General features: G+C 35.7%; 2 protein-coding genes across 11 annotated transcripts in view; one reads left to right on the top strand and one right to left on the bottom strand.

The window, feature by feature from the left end:
* Positions 1-12,442, top strand: part of LOC109409662 (capon-like protein) — a 33,675-nt gene extending 21,233 nt beyond the window's left edge. For 6 of the 9 annotated variants that reach the window (XM_062854626.1, XM_062854628.1, XM_062854629.1 and 3 more), the window contains 4 exons: positions 4,951-5,048; positions 5,110-5,277; positions 5,472-5,594; positions 5,910-10,036. In XM_062854626.1, coding sequence (XP_062710610.1) covers positions 4,951-5,048; positions 5,110-5,277; positions 5,472-5,594; positions 5,910-6,872 — 1,352 coding nt within the window. In that variant the 3' untranslated portion in view covers positions 6,873-10,036. Of the gene's footprint in view, positions 1-4,950; positions 5,049-5,109; positions 5,278-5,471; positions 5,595-5,909; positions 10,037-11,554 lie in introns of those variants that run through there. The other 3 variants (XM_029870129.2, XM_019683132.3, XM_019683131.3) reach the window with 2 other exon arrangements.
* The window catches only part of LOC109409670 (unconventional prefoldin RPB5 interactor-like protein), a 155,451-nt gene that overhangs the window by 21,492 nt on the left and 115,043 nt on the right, over positions 1-18,916 (bottom strand). The gene's annotated exons all lie outside the window — the stretch shown is intronic.

The following is an 18,916-nucleotide window of genomic DNA, read 5'->3' as shown; positions in this document are numbered from 1 at the left end:
AGAGACCGAGAGCACTCTGCGTCCCACAACCCGCACGGACTGGGGTATTTGTTAGACCAGTGGTCACCAAACTGCGGCCCTCGACCAGATTTTGTGCGGCCCGCGAACTGATTTTGAAATGTATAAGAAAGCGGCCCACGTAAAGATTCCATAATGAAAATCAGAAATTTCACCATATTTTAAAACTTTAATGAGAATGGATTTTGCCAATATCATAAAGAGTTTTTCAAAAGCAGTTTTAATTTTGAAAGTTTTCCAAACTGTAAGAGGCTAATTTTTTGAATATTGTTTCAAAAATATTCGAAACTATGTTTCGCTTGAATAATGAGTTTAGGCTAAATGCCACAGATTCTCTGCCATGGATTTTGAACTTGTTATTAGTAATTTATTTAAATTCACGAAAATTAACTTAAAAAATTCCATTTTGTTTCTATCGGCTAAAAAACTTCCTTTTGTATACTTAATATTCACCACTTCTGCTAGGAAACTATTTCAAAATTTTTCACAGAATTGTTGCCTATAATTTCTTAAAAAAAAGTGTTGCGGAATTTCGCTAAAAACTTCAGGGATTCGGCAAGATACTCTTTATTCTTCTCCTAGCAATACTTTTGGTAATTCCTCTTAAAATATCTATTCTAAATCGGCTACAAATAAATACTTGTCCACATCGCTCAGAATATCAGAACATCATATAATTTTTCTTCATTGGCTTCTGAAGAAATCGTTCTGAGATTTCTCAAAATCTTCGAGAAGTCTCAAAAAAACTCACAGTTCCAAGATTTTTTTAAATACTTCTCAGGAAATCCTTAAGCTGCAGTAAGAAACTCCATTCGGAAATTTATCAAAACTGGATCCAGAGGTTCTTCCACAATTCTGCACATATAATCTGCACTATAAGTACGCTGTAAGTTTATCTACAATATTCTTAAAAAGGACCATATTGTTCTAGCCACTTTGTGACTTCAAGTAACTCGTCTGAAATATTATTCCAACATTATGAATACCAAAAACTGCAAAAACTGTTTTGTGTTTTCAATACCATACGATTTTCAAATTGTTTCCAAGTAAAATAAAATCTCCTGATAACTCCAGCTTGTTTAGTTTTTTGCTCTTGTTCAATGTTAAAAAAAATATTTTGTTTTTATTTGTGAGTTTTAACTAATGCTTATTCTTTACACATTTCGAAAAATCAAAAAATATATGTTATGTTAAATCTTAAAAATCATTGAAAATTAACTCTTAAATGACTTGCGGCCCGCAGTCTCTTTTCAAAATTCAATTTTGGCCCGCATAGAGAGTTAGGCTGAGGATCACTGTGTTAGACGGAAAGGATGGGAGATCTGGGAGTCACCGTTGGGTCGGTGATGCGATCCATGGATAGGGTTATTTATAGTGTTCGTGTGGTGAATAAGGTGAATAAGGTCAAGCGGCACAGTACGCTTTGGTTGCATAACTTATAGGCGTTATATATACACTGTGCTGTGAGTGGAAGTTGGAAGGGAGGGAAACGACTTTTTTTTCAATTCGTTTCTGGTTCTAGCGATGGCTATGAACATATGAATATACATGAGTTGTATATGTAGAGAAGAGAGAGTGAGAGAAAGTGGATAGAAAGATACAAAGTAGGATGAAAAGGACGGGCCAGGGATTGAACCCATGACCTTCTGCATACGAATCAGAAGCGGTAGCCACTAGACCACCAAGCCCCCCCTTAATTCGCCTAAATATTTTTATGAGGCAAAAGACAATGATAAATGAAAAGTTCTTGAAAAACGAATTTTTCATACGTTTTGAACAGGGAGACTTTGACTTCATACGTCAAAAAACGCAGTAGGTAAGACAATTTTCAGACAAATTCTTTCACTCCAACCTGAATGCTTTTCAAACAAAATTTAATTTACCCCACATTCCCCCATCGTAAAAATCCAAAGTATTGCTATAAATTACTTCTGACATATAATCGAAAAGGTTCTATTTTATTGGTATAACATTGACAAGAATGAAACAAAACAAAACTTTTAAAAATATTGATATAACTTTGGATTGAATTGGTTCACGTTCGATTAATTTTGTTTATATTTACAACGGTTAAGTTATCGATTGTTAGCGACATTCCATGCACTACATCATAGAGCACAGATGGAACGTTGAAGCTGATTTATCTACTTAATGATTAGTAGCTTATGCACATGCGCACTAATCTATAATACTCTTCGTTTACGATCGTGCTTACTGTGATTTTTGTTGTGTATGTAGTACCATGCGAAAAGAAAATCTGAAAATGTAGTAAACTATCATACGTTTCAATGCGACTCATAAGCGTTAGCGCTATATGGCTGTCGTTTTCGATTTCTTTTTATATTGAGAGAAAAGCGAAGCCGTGCACGATTCCACTAATTCAAGGTATATGATGACGTCTTATGGAAAAGTGTAAACCTTTTTGACATTCACAGATTCTCAGAGGTGGGTACGATTTGCCAGCTAAGTAATAAATCATAAATGAAGCTGAATGTTGCTCATGCTGTGCCAACGTGCGTTTGTCGTTTTTTTTTTATCTTAGACGGTAGTGATCAACACCAGAAGATTATGAGATTTGTTCTATTGTTAAGAAATCAATTGGATTGTCTTATAATCGATCTTGAAGTATTTTTCACACTATTTGCTCTGGAAGGATTACATGTTTTATGTTACAATTGTTATTAGAATTGGATTTATTGAGCAAATATAACTTTCGATTTTACGTTCAAAGCTGAAGCACTTGTTGTGTGATGTTAGATGAAGTTTTTGATAAAAAAAAGTTAAATCAATGAATTTCTTTGCGCCTTGGCGAAATCTTGTGAATGACGATTTTGAAATTTAATTTTATGTATTAGGCTTTTTCTCTAAATAGATTGTGTAAACCAGCGTTTCTCAAACTATGGGTCGCGACCCACCAGTGGGTCACGAGCTGATTTTTGGTGGGTCGCGGAGGTTTAGACAATCATGTATTAAATATCCTTAAGATGAAACTGGATGCATTTCTTCACATTTTGGTTTTTAATTTTTTATTAAATAACGGAGCAATATTTTTAAAATTGGCTGCCATACACATTCAGAGGAAACATCAAGTTAAATTCTGATTTTCTTTCTGAGTAGAAAATGTTTCCCTCATTTTTAGAAACCATTTTTTAAAAGAAATTTCGATTAAAAATGGTTTTTATAAGAATTAAAAAGTTTTTCGACCAACCTTGAACATTCCTCTAAATGTGAATGAAAACCGATTTAGAGATTATCGATCCGTCATTTGATGAATCAAAAACCAATATATGAGAAAATGCATTCAGTTTCGCTTTTCGAGATTAACCAATAAGAATCCTCGGATTTTTTTTTCTAGAAATAAGGTTTTTCTTTATTTCTATTCAAACTATTACGAGCCTTATTTATACATTTTTATTGAATATTAAAATTACTGCTGCCGTTCTGAAATCGATTCTAAAACAACAAGTTCTAGAAGATTTTGGGATGTTTCTATTAATTTAGATATCTTTTTGCATCTTTAGATTATTTTACACGCTGGAAATAAAGTGCCATGCTCAACAGTTAGAATTTCAGGAGAACCGAAAATCAGGCGAGAAATACTAATTTTGTTAGGTGTTCGCCGCCAAATTCTATGTACATTTATTTTTATCGAACTTCGGTAGAATTTGGTTTTTTCTTCCGAAATCAGAACATTTACAGAATTCACTAAAACAAACAATTAATGGGGGCATTTTTAGCCCATTCTGATTCATATGTCTCGAACTTTATGTACGTAAAACACGATTGAAATTCTTTTCAAAGGATATTCTTGAAATTCAGCAGAAGCGTAAAATTGTCAGTATATATAGCATTTTTTTTATGAATTTTTAGGTTTTCTTTAGCCTTAAAATGTGTGATAGAATCCTTAAAATATGAGGATTTTTGAAGTATTACATTGAGCCGGAAAGTTTAAATTTTTATTAGAAACTAGCAGTCCCGGCAAACGTCGTCCTGCCTGCCTACTCTGTTTTTTTTTTTGACATCCGGTTCCATGAAGAAAGTCCCTCAAAATGGAATTTGAGATTTTCCCGTTTTTCTTGCCTTCCCAGTCAATTTTTCTAATTATTTTTCCGTTCGAACACGTCGGAGGCCTAGCGCAATGCAACAGTAAAAAAATCATGTCGATCTGTTGACGCGTTCCCGAGCCTATTCGTGACATACAAACACCATTCCATTTTTATTTATATAGACTTGCCAACTTATCCTTAATTTTTAAGACAGAGAATTGACTAAAACTTACAAATGTGTATTTGAACCAAAAAGAGAGCTGTAAATTAAAAAATAAACTTACGTAACGGAATCTAACCCGTAACCTTTGAATAGACATTTTCACACAATTACACTTATATAACAATGAAATTAATAAAAAAAAACTAAAATTTCTGAAATGACGTATGTTATGGAAATACGTGCTGGTGGGTCGCCATATTCTATGCAAATAAAAAGTGGGTCGCAGGCTGCAAAAGTTTATCACCCTGTTATTGAAACTGCAAATAGATTGTAATTATTTGTACTGAGCCCTGCTCTTGAGCATTTCACAGCTGTAAAGGCTTGCGTATTAAGCATGGCCATGATTCGATTCCCGGTCGGTCCAGGAACTTTTCGTGAAGGAAATTTACTTGACATCCTTGGGCATTAAGTATCTTCGTGCCCCTGCCACACGATATACACACGTAAAATAATGGTTGTTGACAGAGACAGCTCTTTGGCAGTAGCAATGCAATTTGGAAGTCTTTGGAAGAAGCAATGCCATGACATAATATATTCGCAGAAGTAGTCAAGAACTTGTTCTATTAGTACTGCCTGTCTGGGTCATATTGACCCCAACATTCTATTAGAGTTAAGGAATAAGTCAACAATTAATCTGCTATCTTTTCGTTTTTTTTTTTACAGACAATGTAACATCACGTCAAGAATCACCACGGCAGCTCAGGCCCACACATCTGGATTTAGAATCAACTGCAAATCTCATATCATCCCAGCGATCACCTGTAAGGACCCTTTAAACTGTATTAGATCGTTTCTTGATGTTATTCACATTTTTCATTTTAGGATTCATCGGAAATACTCAAAAAGACTCCTCTTTCTGCATCAAAAGAGATAATAAACCTAAAAGAGCAGCTAGATCAACAGCAACTCAATACAAGACAAGTCCTGACTCAACTAATGCTTGTTCGAGAACAACTTATTAGTGAAACCAATGCTAGAATCGAAGCACAGGTATGATTTTGGAGCAACATAGTTTATCCTTTTAATAAATGGCAACATTGTGATGTTACCACCAGTTTTTTATGACACAAATGCCACAATAATGGTAAAGTGTCGTTATTAAATAGTAATAATAATAACAAATCTTTAAAGTTGATAAAATAGTTAAATTGATACTATTTTTTTTTAATTATACTTACTCACAGGCTCGTATTCAGCAACTACTGCAGCAAAATCGTGAATTGCTTGAACATATTGCTTCTCTTGGAGGGTACCATGAGCCTGATCGACCTGCAATATCTACAACAGCTATCGGGTTAGCTCCTCAGGTAAGGCATCATTATGAAATGTGTTGTGTTACATTTGGCAGTGTACTCGTTTTCAACTACCAATTAACAATTTTTATGTTTTGCTTGAACTGATTCATTAAAAAACTGTAGAACGGCAAATCAATTATAACAGTGCATATTTTCGCGTATTGAACAACTAATATATGTGAGTGATGTTCGTGTGATATTGGAAACATACCCTTAAACGGTGAGTAAAATTTTTAATGCATGTTTGATATGTGTTTGTATTAGACTGCATGTCAATGCTAAAAGTACAAATTTCATGTAATTTTATTCATTGGTCGTTATCTTCAGTATCCTTATTTTCAGAATAATCAAATGCTCAGCGATATCCTCAGCTTAGGCAGTTTGGGTCATCATTATCCTTCAATGCACCACTTTACCAAAGCTAGTCAACCAACAGTGACTACTTTACAACAATCTCTAAATAACACTACTAGTGGAAGTTATTCAACACTCAACCAATTGCACAATTTACAGTCCTCACCTAGTATGCTTGGTTCAACGGTTGGATCACTTTCAACACAAGAACTTTTAAAACTAAATCAAAATATTCTTAGTCAAATAACGAGTTCCAATATAAGCTCCATGTATCCCACAATGCCTACGACAAATATTGGATCAAATCAGCAACAAGCAAATACTTTTATGTATGCTAATCAGAACGCTCCTGGTTTTAGCTCTCATGCAATTGTTACTGATGGCGCAAAATCACCATCTGCAAATAAGACAACACATATGGACTTTCAACTTAACCGTACTGATCAACATGTGAATCCAAGCAATGATAACATCGATCGCAAAACTGATCAAATCGATGCAGAATCACAACGAGACAATCAATCATTTGCAAGTGAACCAACGCAATTCATTAAACCGTTATCGCAAGTTGGAACCCTAACCACGATGGATACTGATGGAAAAGTCAAAGTTATTGTACCTGTTAACCCTAACGAACAAATGGAAGTTGCAAAAACGCCAACCAGAAAATCTGCCTCATTTATGGAACTGTCCGGCAGCGCATGTAATGAAGGTAGCAGTAAAAATGTGTCAATACTCAAAGATTCAAAAGAGAAGCAAACTTCCATTCCTGGCTTGGTAACATTGAAAGTAACTGATGAAAGCGGAACTGTTACTCGCAGGTTACCTGCGACACCAAGCTTTATTACTCGTAGTACTAGTGAAAAAGTTCCAAATCGTAGTCAAATAATGAGCCAAGTTCAACGCACACAGTGGGCCCGTCATACTACAAAGTAAAATGCCGGTGAACATGCAGCAAAATGTAGCAGTAAGATTTTGTATTATAACAGGAGTAACCCGAAAATAAAAATGCAAACTAAAATTAGCTATATGGAAAAGATACAATAAAATAAAATGTTTATTTTCTATGCTTTTATTGTCATATCCGATTATCATCTGATCATTAGACCCGCGAAGTGTTGGTTTTCCAGTATGTGTAGATCAAATGAAAAGGTCGCATCATCATTTTTTTAACCAACAACTTTACCTTCCGTAACTTGCGCGGTTAGCCACCTCAGCCAAAAACACCACACTTATGCTGAATACAAAAAGCGACATTTTTTCAACGTGTTGTACAAAATACAACAACGCGATCACTCGAGGGTTAACCTTTCAGGACATGCGCCTGTTTGAGCCCAGAACAGCACCGCGCACACGCTGTATAGGGTAGCGAGCCATTTGAACAGTGGCCGGTATTTTGGGCACTTTTCACTATAATTCAATTACAAACCAATTAACTTGAAATTTTGTAAACGGCTAAATACCATTAGACTTCGCCACTGCTCTAGTCTTCACTCTCTCAATACAAAATTCATTTTTTATGTTTGAAGTGGCGAAGATTGAAGCAGAATTTTAGGGGGGGGGGCGAAGTCTAGTGTTTTTACCCTATACGTATCTCACCGCGTTTCAAAAATTGTGTCAATTGGTTTGAAATTGGCTGAGTTATAGCAGTGTCAAAAATAGGAGCCCTGCCGAGATGGTTCCACTTCTCTACGACTAGCGAGGTTTTTTAATTTTTATTTCTGTGCAGTGCTGAAAAATTCATTTAGTCATAACTTAATTCAACCACCTACAGCTTATTTTAGAAGCTGAACCAGAGAATATGATATATGAAAAACTTGTGCGGCTAGACCAGTTCTGCAAGAAAGTCACTTAAAAACTGCTATTTTTCGAAAATTTAAGGTAAATGTCACGGACTATCTTCGAAAAATGCCATGTAAAATGGTGAATGTAAAATGAGCTGTAGGTGGTTGAATTTAGATATGACTAAATGAATTTTTCAGCACTGTTTCTGTGTATTTTTACTACTGCTGTTTTTTTTGGTAGTGTTGTACTTTTTGCTACAGTGCGCGTCCTGAATAATTAAGGAAGATAGGGAGGTCTGGTTCTGCAAGCTTGTGTATTTGAACCCCATTTTAGGGGCCGCTGATCAACATCCGAGTGTCAGTGAAGTTCAACTGTGCACCACGGTCTTCCGGAAAGTTAGAGGGTTGCCCGGATCTGCTATCCAGCCGTAAAAAATGCAACGGAAAGTCAGTTAAAAATAATGCAAAAGGAGAACAATGGCAACGATCGCAGCAAACAAAAAATGGATGACAAGTTCATCATAGGAGACCTAAATGCGCGGGTAGACCAGGAGGTATTCAGATCGACAATAGTAAAGTCCATTGCCCATGCCCATTAGCAGAAAATACGAAGACGACCTACGACTGCTCGATTATATTGTGGATCTACCGGCTACTTGTATTCTACCGGTCGCTACAGTATGGCCTTCAAAGTAGGCGTTTTATAAAAGGAGTAACTTAAGAATGATTTTAAACATTTTTATTGAATGTGCTATTCCTCGTTGCCACTAGCTACTCAGCGACATTCATTTTTTGACAATCAAGTTGATTTTGATATGAAAACGGCTACTTAAGTAACCGGTAGAATACAAGCAGCCGGTAAATCCACAATATCGCCAACAAGACCTTTCGTGGCACCTTTTTCGAACACAGCTTTCCTTATCGTTAGATTTGGAGATCACCACAGCAGACTCAATATCAAATCGACCACGTTCTGATGAACGGCACATCTTCACCATAATCGATGTCAGGACCTATTACTCATAGGTCCTGAGCTATGACTACTACATGTGATGGTCAAGCTGCGTCAAAAACTCTCGAACTATTCTGCACAAAATAAAGATTCTAAAAATAAGGTATAATTATCCGACAGCCAACTTTGAGCTGTTATATCTCCGGATTCAATGAACCGAATGCATTGAAATTTTGTCCATTTATGACTTATATAATGAGCTTTCAAAAACTTTTGACAAAACTTAAAATTCTTAACACGGAAGAAAAAAAAAATTCTTAAATTTCAACATCGTTTCAAAATTTAAGGTACTAATTATAGTTCATTCAAATTTCCTCTAATTGTCTTGAATACATATATGTTTTGAAAGACAGTAACAACATAGGCGGCAATTCATTGAAAAAGGAATGGGATGCATATTAAAAATAAGCCAATTTACTAAAAAAAATCATAAAATTAATGAAATCGCTATAACTTTTTCTCTTGTTAATAATTTGAAGTTGAGTCAAACGTTTTTAAGAGCTCATTATATAAGTCATAAATGGACAAAATTTTGTTTCATTCGGTTCATTGAATCCGGAGATATAACAACTCAAAGTTGGCTATCGGATAATTTTACCTTTATCTAAAATGCTTATTACTTCGTGCAGAATAGCCCGATCTTTTCCAAATTTTGTCCACTGATGCACAACTAGTTGATCAACTTACAATGACAATTTTAGAATATTTGATGCATATTTCTAAAAGTTACAGCTAATTGAACTTTTCTTAAAAAGTGACAATTTTGCCTGTCCCGATCATGTTGTCTATGCCCTGTATGTTTCGAGCTTGATGAAACCGGTTATTCGACAGCACCATGCGCAGCACTAAACTTGGCTTCAAACCAGCTGTATGTGAGTTTCAACCGTTTCACTCCATTGAGAAGAAAACAGTGCGGGCGATAATGCTGCAGTGTGGAACTTGGCAGAACGTGGTACGATACACAAAAGAGGGAACAGCAGTAACACCTCTTTCGAGAAAAAAAAGTCGTCTGAAGGAAGCGAAGTGCGAGAAAATGGAACTGCTCAACGCAATCCAACAACGGCTTCATGCCGCGAGCAAAGATATGCAAGGATTAGGAGGGAAGCATCTTGACGAATGGACATGAGCTTATCGAAAGGTGGAAGCACCACTTCGATGAGCACCAAAACGCCATGGGGAACGTAAGCACGGGGAAACAAGGCAGCGGAGGAAACCTCTACATCAAACTAAAGAGGAAGGAAATGTTCAAACACTCACACTGGGGGAAATTCAGGATGACATTCACTTGCTCAAAACCAACAAAATTTAAATCATGGTAGTATGATAGTTGATCTTAGCATCGTCGATTCAAAAGAAAATCGACCATGTTAGAACTTCCGATCGATCCCCATTTTGAATGCCGTCTACAAAATGCTATCATCTTTCATCGTCTTTACATCAACTTCAAGACGGCATACGACAGCTACGGAAATCCATGGTCGAGAACGGCTTTCCTTGAAGGCAATGTTGGATGGTATGTAAAAATGCGTAAGGAATTCAGATGAACTATTCCAGTTCATTTGGACTGCGAGAAGATGACGAGCTGTCATGCCTACTCTTCAACATCGCTCAGAAATGAGTAACGTGGTAGGTCAGGCTCAACAGTTGACACCAGTCTTGTTAGAGATCACAGTCATTGACACCTTTTCGTCGATATTCGGCCGCCTTTGTCTCCGACATTCGCAACACAAGCAATCAAACTACCGTACGAAACAAAAATGTCAAACGAATGCGCTTGACAACGATTGCGGCTTCGGGAGACGGTTCGGCTTTTGTTATTCCTGTCTTCTTCCACAATGAGAGCTGTATTGGCCATATATGTGTCGAATTCAATTCAAAGAGCAAGAATAAACTAATATTAACATTCATAATCGGAATTGGCTGAAATCCACGTGAAAAGCTAAAATTAGACAAATGTCATCGTGTCAGACGACATTGATTTGGCCCTTGTTTATGTTTATTGATCTTCGTACAACCGCTCGTGTTGTGTGTAAGAGGTAACGGTAGCGCATGAATGTAACAAAGCAAGTCGTGTGTCAGGACTGTGGCACCGAAATGAAGGTAGTGAAAAGTGTCGAATGTTTACAAGACTGGTTGACACACAATTTACATGAAATCCGATCAATTTGCGTGCCTTGCGGACGACATGATCATTATCACCAGAACATTTGGAACGGCGGACGAGCATTCAAGGAGGCATTGGCCAAAATAAAAGAACTGCGACAGTTTCAAGTTTTGCAACGAGTTCCATACAAAATTTTATGCAATGATTATTTTCATTATACAACTCATTTGAACCCAAATGAGTTGCATAATGGACATTATGCAACTATTTTTCATAATGCAACTCATTTCAGTTGCATAATGAACCAGTTCGGAAAAATTGGCCATTATGATACCAAAATTAGTCCTTTCAAATGGATATTATGATACTGAATTGCATAAAATAGGGTATTAGTTCCCTTATTAAGCATGTGGCTCCCATTTTCATCCTACGAAAAACAAAGGATTGAAGCGCTGTTTGTTTTGTTTCTTATTTTTGTATTTTATGTTAGAAGTGAGCACTCATGAAAACAAAAAGAACGGAATCAATCGGTGCCGTAATCGCTTGTTTTCGAATAGGATGAAAATGGGAGCGTGAGATTACTGATGGCACACATACCCTATATTCTTCAAGCCCCTGTTATAAGCAAGAGCACACATATAGGGTATTCAGAATTTTCGCTGTTTAATTGAAAAACAAAAAACCTCAATTATTATGTCTCTACTATTTATCGTTACAGCTCTCATCAACTGCCAAGGTTGCTAGATGGTTCCATCAACTCCAGTGGACTAACCAAAACCAAACGCTTTCAAGGCCAGAAAGTGGTTTTGTATCCGGGGATTCACGTTCCGAAAAAAATCAAAAATCAGAAGCAGACATTACCGACAGTCTAGCCAAAGATCAGCATCATCAAAACATAGATTTATGTGACGAATATCTTTTGATTGAAGGAACTAGTAATTTATGGAGCAAATTGAATGTCAAAAAACGCAAAAAACTTCTAAGTATGAAGTTAGGGAAGGTAACTACTTTTTGAAGATTCATGATTAATATTTCCTTTTTGGAAAGAATAATATAAATTATATTTTCGTTAAGTACAAAATAAAGTTTATATAACATCGCATTTCCGATCGTAAATGCCAATTAGCGAATTTTAACCGCGTAATTTTCCAGACGCCATAACATTGTTCGCCAATAATGTTAGACAAGCGATTATTTAATTGTTTATTAAAGCGATAAATAAATATTTGATAGTATACGAATAAAATGTTTATCATGTACATGAACTCATGCACTACACTAAACATGAATTGAGGATACAATACGTACTACTATTTTACAGTTTACACAATAATTTTGGATTTTTTAGAACATTATGTAATGGTACTATACAAAGCCTAAACTAACCTTACTATTTTCAGTAAGTTATATTTTATTTCCAACTAATAATTAGACAATAACTCGAACACTTTACTTTTAAAAACAAATGGAATCATTTTAATAGTTGATAAATTTAATTTGAAATTATATAATTTAGACAATTCAATAATAGTTATCTGATTAGAACAATGTTTAAGACTGACAAAATTTAAATTATAATAAAATAAAATAATTAGACACTGATATATTTTCATGTGTTTGACTCGACAGAAAGAAAATTATCCATTTTTTACTTCAGAGGACAATACGGTAACACAGTTTCTCAATAACAAATGACAGCGGGATACAAACTGATGAAATCGTGCTCTTTCTCTTCTGAGGGAAATTTTAAAACTTCTAACGGGAAAGTTATGTTTGACTCTTTCTTTTTATGCTTTTTCTACTTTTACTTCCTCCGAGGCGTAGAAGCCTTTCCGACAAAGGCCTCATGAATAAACATAATAATAATAACAATAATGCTAATAATAAAAATAATTCTTCTTGATGTAATATCTCAACTGGGAGAAAGCACGAATTTCCAAATGTGGTAATGAATGTCGTGTTTGTGGTTCATTGAAAATAATTAGACATTTTTTTTTAATTTTATTTCATCGTTACAGTGATAAGTTTTTAGACAGAGTGGTCCAAGAAGTTTTATAAATATTAATAAAAAAATCTGAGTAGTTCTCGCTGAGACCGGCCCATTATTTACACCTTTTCTTCAAAAATGTTTCAGATGGCGATTTTCTGAAAGTCCTCGCTAAAAATGTAAGGAAAATGCATTTGGTTACTATTCAAATTAATGGACTCCCGTTAGTTAAAGCCACAACATTTTTTGCAGACCCCTCGATTTTGGTCAAATTGTGGCTCATTTAAACCGTTATAACTCGAAAGTTTCGCCTAAAACCAACTCAAAAACGAAATGTTAATGAAAAGAGGAAAGATAGAGCTACTATTGACAATTATAAAAGGTTGGGTCGGCCATATTGATTTTGGCTACCATCTTGGATTTTTATACCAAAATTTGTTTTCACCATGATGGCAACCACCAATTTTTAAATTTTTTGCATCAATTGAAAGCTGAGACAATTCTACATAACATATCAAAAAAATAGAGATGTATTTTTTTTTATCAAAAGTTATCTGTTATCTGCGGTTTTGTAAATCAATTTGAGTAACCAAATGCATTTTCCTTAAGTTTAAGAGGACTTTCAGAAAATCGCCACCTAAAACATTTTTGAAGATAAGGTTTAAATAGTGGGCAGGTCTCAGCGAGAGTTACTCATATCTAACTTTTGAACCAGGTGACCGATTTGAAATTTCTTTTTGAAAGTACTGAATTGCAGGTTTCAGGAAAAATGTATTGAAAGGGGCAAATTGTAAAAAGGTGCAGTAAACATGTAAATATATTAGTTTTTTTTCACGTTTTCATAGTCTCGGGGTTATAGGAGTATATTTTTTTTTTTTTTCATATCGTTTATTTATAAGGCTCACTTGCTTAATTAAAAGCTCTACCGAGCCGATAACCATATTAACAAAATGTGTTACAAAAAATGCTTCTTGAAAAAAAAAAATCAATAAAAGGTTCTACGGGCGACCTTCTTTTTCGGCAGTGAACCAGAGTTTGAGCTCGAATTCGCAAACTGCTTCCGACGTTCTTTCGCTGTGTGATTTTCAATGGCTTCTTTAATTACGTAAGCAGCCTCCTCCAGTTTCTCCATATTCTCCTTTCTTCGCATTTCTTTTTCTCGAGCTGATCCGGTCGCACAAGTGTGTGCCTCTGCCTGCTGTGCTTCTTCCGTTTCCGCGGGGATTTCCAGCAATTCTTCTTCAAGGACTTCGATCACATCGTCTTCCGATACCTCCGCCAACTGCTCCTCATTCAATTTTCGTTGTTCTCCGGAGACCACCGTGGCATATGATGCTGTTTGTTGAACATGCGCTTCCTTATTTTTCTTCGGGTTCCGAGATTTTCGTTGCGGACAGGTGTCCCTTCGATGTCCCGTTTTGTGACACAAAAAACAAGTGTCTTTCAGGCCATCGTAAAATACGTTTGCTTTTCGACCCGCGACATCAATTGATGGGGGTATTTCCCTTTCCACGTCCATAAACACTCCACGCACTCCAGTACACAAATGGTCGAGGCCCATATCCGCGGGAAATTTTTCCCGAACTATTCTGTCTGTCTTTCCGTATGCTTCGAGAACCGATAACAAAGTACCGTCTGGTAGCTCCGGCGGCAAGTCGAAAACGCGGACGTACCGCATATTGCTGCCCGCCACAGCCATACATACATCCACTGATCGTCCACTGCTATATACGAAGGGTCGAGATTCCGTGTTTTTGTTAAGCGAGTCCATCATGGCATCATGGGATGTAAATTTGATGAACAGAGACCGGTCATTGGCCGTTTTATACACGGTCTCCATCAGCGTAACATCCGAATTTAATTGCTTAATGAAGCCAGCAATCTCAACCCACGACGGACGTGGGCTTGTCGTAGGGAACCGAAATTGAACGGTATTTTCTATCAACCATTCGCCCATACCGATTTTTGGATGCTATTCCAACGCACAGAAAGCACCACCGGCCCAAACAATAGAAAAATAATTCAATAAACACGAGCTGATACAAAGCGAACCCGCACTGCAGAGCGCACGTTTGTCTCCGTCTGTACCTTATGGCAGCAGCGATCGAACTGGTTATAGGAGTACTCTGTTTTTATATTTTTCATCAAAAAATTCAAAGAATTCGGCAATAAGAACAATAAGAAATGTATAATATGTAGTTTTTGAAATATTTTTTTAATAGACAGCCACTACTGCTACTCTAAAATTGTCTTATATTGTAAATCCTCATAAAACTATGCGTTTTTGAATCCATAGTTTCAAACATGGTCGTTCAAACACGGCAAACATGGTCGTTCACATAACAAAGGTGAGTACTAATATTCCTTCCCTCTTCTCCAGCCTGACTGCAAGTGCGTGGCCGGTGCCGTTATTATACTGTTAATGAGAATCTCTGAAGCTTCATTTCATTTGATTTATTGAGAAACTGACATTGGTGCGGGTCAATCACGGAGTAGCAACAATATAGATATGTGCAGTCGAGAGCCCTCCCCCTTCAAATGATGTACTTTATAGATTGTTCCTTACGAAGTAGTCATATCTACTGCACACCACTGGTAACTAATTTCTAATAATAATAGAAAATAGTATGACCTTCTGTCAGAGCCGTAGCGTGGTCCAATGGCGCCCTTGGCAAGCATCCTGATTGGCGCCCCACGACAATTGAACATTGTCAATTTGCTAAAAATGTGATGATTAATTCTTTTTTTATGTTTCTTTAGTTGGAATTTGGTGTTTCTAAGTTAGAAATTCCCCTCGATTTCAAATTTTCTGTGTTTTTATTCACTTGACGATTTTCAGGGATCCTCAAACAATCTATGTTACAAATTTTCAATGATTTATTCAATTGGTTTTAACCGTATTTTCCATTAACTTTACAAAAGGTCTCTTCTAAAGTTCAATCAAAATATTTCTAAGAAACCCTTCAAGATTTTTTTCAGTAAACATTAGACGAATCATGGCCATGGAGAAATAACAGGAGGAAATCCTGAAGAAATCCATATGACTTTGCTGAAATCTCTGGAAAAATCCTGCTGAATCATTAAATAAAATGATGTTAGAATCTCTGTAGTAATTCCTGCAGGAAGATCCGGAGGTATATCTAACAAAAAACCCGTGAAACATTTCAGCAAGAATTTCTGATGAAATTCATGGAAAAATTTCTGAAGGAATTCTCAGAAAAATTTATGGAAGAATCGCTGGAAAGATTTCTAAACGAATCTCTACAGGAGTTTCTATAAGAATCCATGACAGATACTAATCCGTAATCCTGAAATATATTTTTGCAGGAATCTACAATAATTTGTGAAGAAAACTTAGGAGCATTTTGTTTAGAAATTTATTGAAGATTATCCAGGAGAAACCCAGGAAAAAATAGAGAATTAGTATTGAGAAATAGAAGTATCAACCCCTTGAAAATTTTTTTGAAGGAATCTGTAGAGGAATTTCTGAAGGCATCCCTAAAGAAAATTGTCTCTTGAAAGATTTTTTGAAAGAATATCTGCAGAAAATTCTCGTCCAGGTTTATCATCATCAGAAATTTCTTATTTTTTTGTGAAAATTCTTGTAGAAACATCCGGTGGAATCTTTTGAACAATTTCTTAATAAATAAGATAACTTCCTGATAGCCTCCCTGGAGAAATGTCTGCGAGAATCGCTCGAGAAATTTCGTGCCAAATCCCCAGACGAATTTTAAATTTGATTTTCTCAAAGGTTCCGTAAGTATTTCAGGAGAAATTCTTTGAGGATTTTTCAAAGAACCCCATAGGTGAATTTCTGATTTTTGAATGGTTTAATGATAGAAACCTAGCAAGAAATTCCGAAGAAAGGCCTGATGAACTTTATTGGGGACTCCTAAAATATTTAATTTGTTTTAAGGAAATAAAAAACCCACTGATACCTTTTTAAGTGAACACGACTTGATGGTTTGTGCTAGATTAACAATAAGAGATTATGCCCGAATAAACTTAATGTTATTTCCAACAATTATATGAACTTTTTTGTTTTTGTTTTTATTAACGTGTATATTAACCTTTTGCTATCTCTACACTTAATTATATGAACTGAAATTTTCCATTTAAAATATTTGTATCAATACTGTAATATATTTGAATGGATGCGACGAATGCCCTCTCAATGTTTAAGAATTTAGAAAGAAACTTTCACAAGAATTTCGAAAACATATTAAGTTTCTCAAAATAAAATAGTAGATAAATTTCCAGGTAACATCGGAAGAACGTTAAAACACATCATCAATCTTAGATACTTTGAAAAGTGAAATCTTGATAACATTCATTCTGTTTGTCTCTAGCTTTATGCCTTTTCGGCGCCCCTCCAAGGTTGGCACCCTTGGCGGGGGCCAACCAGACCAACCGCACGCTACGGCTCTGCCTTCTGTTTCGGTTGTCAAGTTTCTGTATAGCAAAGATCGTTTTAGAGAAAAAAATCAGATTCGCTTATTTGTTTATTGTTAATCTACACGGTTAGAACGATTTACTCGTTGATTGCCATAAAAACATTTATGAAAATAGTGCTTAACATCCCCTCTATGATCAGTGCGCTTAGTTTGATGACATAATAGTAGATGTAGCTGCAAGATAAAAGTTTGATAAATTTATCGTCTAAGTACTGTAAAAATACATAATCACATTATCACAAGCCCTATGGGGTAACTTGCAACAGTTCAAAATTATGATTTTTTTTATTATTCTATTCTAATCTATTCGGAAAAATTACATTTGTGGATGACGTACACTCTACGTAAGTAAACATTTCATGACTGAATGGCAAATTTGATGCAATTTTACATCCATTATGTAAGTTCAAGTTGGTTGCTCAAGTTGTCAAAAAACCTAACTGACCAGATAGGTGGAAACAGTTTTACATTTATCGTCTGTCTCACAGCCTGTCTGTCTGTCTGATACAGCCGAGAGGTATAGTACGTGCCTCTCAATCAGCAGACCAGAGTTCGAATCCAGTTCATTATTTTACTTACATATGTTTTATCTCTCGCTTCGGCTCTAGCGATTGCTAGCTCGAAGATATTGTGATAGAAGACGTAAATTTGTGTCAAACGGGCCGCTCCTTTTATGTGCATCCACGTGAACTTAAATTTACATGATTTTTTCTAAGAGTGTAATTATCTTATCGCTGATGCAAAGAGTTGCAGTTTTTTTTCTGCTTAGCAATATACCGCCTTCCATAGATATAGTGCAACTCCGATTGTCGGAAAACTTGGAATGCTTGTAGTTCATGCTCAATAATTAGACCCATACTTTTTATTTCGACATTAAGACAGACATACTTTTTATTTCGACATTAGGGTGACCAATTTTTCTATATAGTAGTCCAAAAATTAAAAATTGTTAAAAAATCAAAAAATCGTAACATTTAAAATTTTTTTTCGTTTGAAAGGTAATGAGGTCAAATTGTGTTTCGGTGCAAAACACATGCAAATAGGGTATGTGTGCCATCAATAATCTCACGCTCCCATGTTCATCCTATTCGAAAACAAGCGATTGCGGCACCGATTGATTCCGTTCTTTTTGTTTTCATGCGTGCTTACTCATAACAAAAATTATAAAAATAAGAAACAAAATAAGCAACGTTTCAATCCTGTGTTTTTTCGTAGGATGAAAATGGGAGCCACATGCTTAATAAGGGAACCAATACGCAATATCCTATATTGGTTTTCCACGTTTTCATGGTCATGGGATCGATTTTATCAGAAAATATATGAAATTTGGCGTAGAATACAAAAAAAAATCAGAGATGTACGTCGTTTAGTTTTTGAGATATGATTTTTGTGATACTGCTAAGGTAATAGTTTGGATCTATTTTCCGAAATCGCTCAGCACATAGTAGGAAAAAATGGTTAAGCTTGATAACCCATTATTCAATAACTCTTCCTGATTGATAGGATTTTAAAAGTTTCCTATATTCAACTTCCAGAATATTCGAATAACCCTCGAGCGATCCCACTGTTGTATTTTGTTCAACACGTTGAAAAAAAAACTCGTTTTTTTGTACTCAGCATTAGCGAGGATCTGGTGGTG

Source organism: Aedes albopictus, chromosome 2, assembly GCF_035046485.1.
Source record: "Aedes albopictus strain Foshan chromosome 2, AalbF5, whole genome shotgun sequence".
Lineage (NCBI taxonomy): Eukaryota > Metazoa > Arthropoda > Insecta > Diptera > Culicidae > Aedes > Aedes albopictus.
Note: the sequence above shows the minus strand (reverse complement) of the source record. Positions and strands in the feature narration are given on the sequence as shown.